Here is a 2596-nt window from a genome sequence, read left to right as displayed (position 1 = left end):
GAGCTCTGCCCCTTGCCCCTGCACGGCCCCCTGGGAGGTCCTGGGTGGGGCGGGCTGCACACTGGCGGGGCCTGCAGGGAGCCCCGGCCGGGACAGGCATCCCTCACCTAGGAGCAGCACGTCCTTGAACACCATGGATCTCTTGGTGGCTCCGAGCAGCAGGTGCTCGCCGGCGTGGGCTCTGAGCAGGGCCACCTGGAAGAGACGGGACGGCATCTGCATTCTGCACCCCAGAAGGTGTCTGCACCCCAGGGCAAGCTGCTCCGAGCCAACTCAGTGTCCATGAATGCTCCCTTTGCCTTCACCTGCCCAGATGATAAAGCAGGCACCATAAACCTGCTATTTTCCTTCCTTAACTGATAAAACCAGGGGCCTGGACAAGACTCAGCCAAAAGCTGGAAGGGGAAAGAACATGTGCTCTGAGCTGGGGCCCAACTGCTGTCCTGTAGTCCCGGCAAGCCGCTGCTGCGCTGGGCCTTGTCTGTGCACCTGATGAAACTGCAGGGAAGGTTCTGGGCATGTTTTTGGTTCAGCAGAGGCTCAAAGGTTTCACCAGACTCTCACGAGGTCTACAACCATACCCTATCAGTCAGCTATGAAAGATGATGAAGAGTGCTTTGTAAAAATGCAGATTCCTAGGCCACGTTATCAGCGGTCCTGCTGTATGAACGGGGTGGGCCTAGCATCTGAAGGTATCAAGTTCCCCAGTTAATTCTGCTCTGCAAGATCTCCAAGACTTCTGCCCACTTCTGAGCAGAAGATTCTGAGCGAGAGTTGCAAGCCTTTGGGTGGGGATGTTGGCTCCCGGCCAGAGGGGCGAGCACTGGACTTTGGCAGAGGTCCAGCTTGACAGACCCTACCCAGAGAGAGGGTGAGGACCCCGGATGCCTGAGGTCTGGGGTACAGACCCACCCCATGTGCAGAAGGATGTCACCTGCCTTTCAGCACCATCTGCTTTGGTGTTTGCAAGAGGAGCAAAGTTTAGGATGGTGAAAAACGGTAGCAGGCTGGAAGCTCAAGGACCTTCTCTGCAAGGTTGGGCAAGGTTAGGAAGTTAGAAAGTCAAGAGGAAGTTAGCTGGCCAAAGTAGGAGGTAAACGGAGCTCTGTTCGTCAATTGGTCTGATTGTTCCTTCTTCCAATGCTGAGCACCTGCTAAATACTAGATGCTTTTCAGGCAATGGGGACTCAGTGATAAAAAAGTGAGTTCGCACTCTTGGTGAGGCAGAGGGAAGCGAGAATAGATCCAAAATAGAAAGCAAATAATAGGACGAAATGGTGGTACCTGAAGGTTAGGCGGGAAAAGGAAGCCAAGGGAAGAAAAACAGGAGGGGAAAGACTGAGACCGGGGGTGGGGGGTTGTGCAGAAGATAGGAAAGAAGCCAGGGCGGGAGGAAGGAAGGGGCCAGTGAATGAGTAAACGGAGTCAGCGAATGAGCAACTGGCTTAACCTCTTCTCCAGCTCTAGCCCTCGAGGGGAAGCCCTTTGTCCTGACCCAGCTATCCTCTGCCACACTTGGGGGAGGACAAGAAGAGAAGAGATGGGAGCACACCTTGGAGGTGACCAGGACCAGGGGGCCAAGGGTGCGTAACACGAGCGCCCCCTCCTTCCCACAGCCTGGCAACCCCATGGTTCCCGCCGAGAGGCAGAAGACCCGGGTGGGAACCCCCCAGCAATGGCCTCTGACCTTGAGCAAATAGCACCCAGTCCCTGGGCCCAGCCCCTAGCCACTTGAATGCCCCTCAGGCGTTGATGTCCAAAGCCAATCAAGAAGCAGAGGAGCTTGGAAAGTGGTTCCTGGGGCCACGTCGATAGACTTGGGGTGTCCCTTGAAGGACAATACTTCTTAATTCTCCCAGTGTGCACTGCCTCTCTCAGCAAGTTGGCACCTTTTGCACCAGGAATGGAGAATTGAGAACTTTCCTGGCCCCGGGTCCAGCCCCCCGACTTGATGGCTGTTCTGGGGGGTGGTCATGCAGCTGGGGGGGGGGTTGGTGTTAATGATTGTCCTTTGTTATTGGCCACCCATCACTGCTCTCTGAGAATTCTGTGAGCCCCAGCCAGGGAGGTTTGGGTGGGAAATCGAGGTTAACAATTGCTCAGCTTGGGGGTATCTTGTTGCCCTGTTGAGCCCCTGGGAAGGAGTGGAAGGGATTAAACATTAATGCAGACTCTCCAGCAGAGGGGACCAGGGCCAGCGCACACGGAGCAGGGGAGAAGACAGGGACATTGCGGTCAGATCACGGCCTGCCTCCCGAGAGGGGCGGGGGCCACATGCTAGACAGCATCTGTCCAGGCTGGCGAGGCTGAGCTCAAAGCAGTCTCCACAGCAAGGCCCGCTGTGCGATGCTGATGACAGCTCTGGAAGAATCTGGTGTCAAAGAAGACTGGGGAACACTGGCTCCACAAAGATCACCGGCTGCCTTGCCTGCAGGGCGTCTCAGTGGGCTGACCTGCACCCCTCGTCTCCTGTGCGAACAGATTCAACAGACGCCAAAGCACCAGACTCAACAGACGCCAAAGTACTGGGTACTGGCCGTGGGTGCCCGCATGCTTCCCCCAGAGCTGAGAGGTGAGCCGGTCCAGCTCCCCTTTC

General features: G+C 56.5%; 1 protein-coding gene across 1 annotated transcript in view; it reads right to left on the bottom strand.

Annotated features, from left to right (window-relative positions):
• HNF4A (hepatocyte nuclear factor 4, alpha) overlaps positions 1-2596 on the bottom strand; it is a 20547-nt gene that overhangs the window by 6100 nt on the left and 11851 nt on the right. The window contains exon 6 of the mRNA XM_004687019.2: positions 108-195. Within this exon, the coding sequence (XP_004687076.1) occupies positions 108-195 (88 nt within the window). The remainder of the gene's footprint in view (positions 1-107; positions 196-2596) is intronic.

Source organism: Condylura cristata, unplaced genomic scaffold, assembly GCF_000260355.1.
Source record: "Condylura cristata isolate star-nosed mole 26May11 unplaced genomic scaffold, ConCri1.0 scaffold00022, whole genome shotgun sequence".
Lineage (NCBI taxonomy): Eukaryota > Metazoa > Chordata > Mammalia > Eulipotyphla > Talpidae > Condylura > Condylura cristata.
Note: the sequence above shows the minus strand (reverse complement) of the source record. Positions and strands in the feature narration are given on the sequence as shown.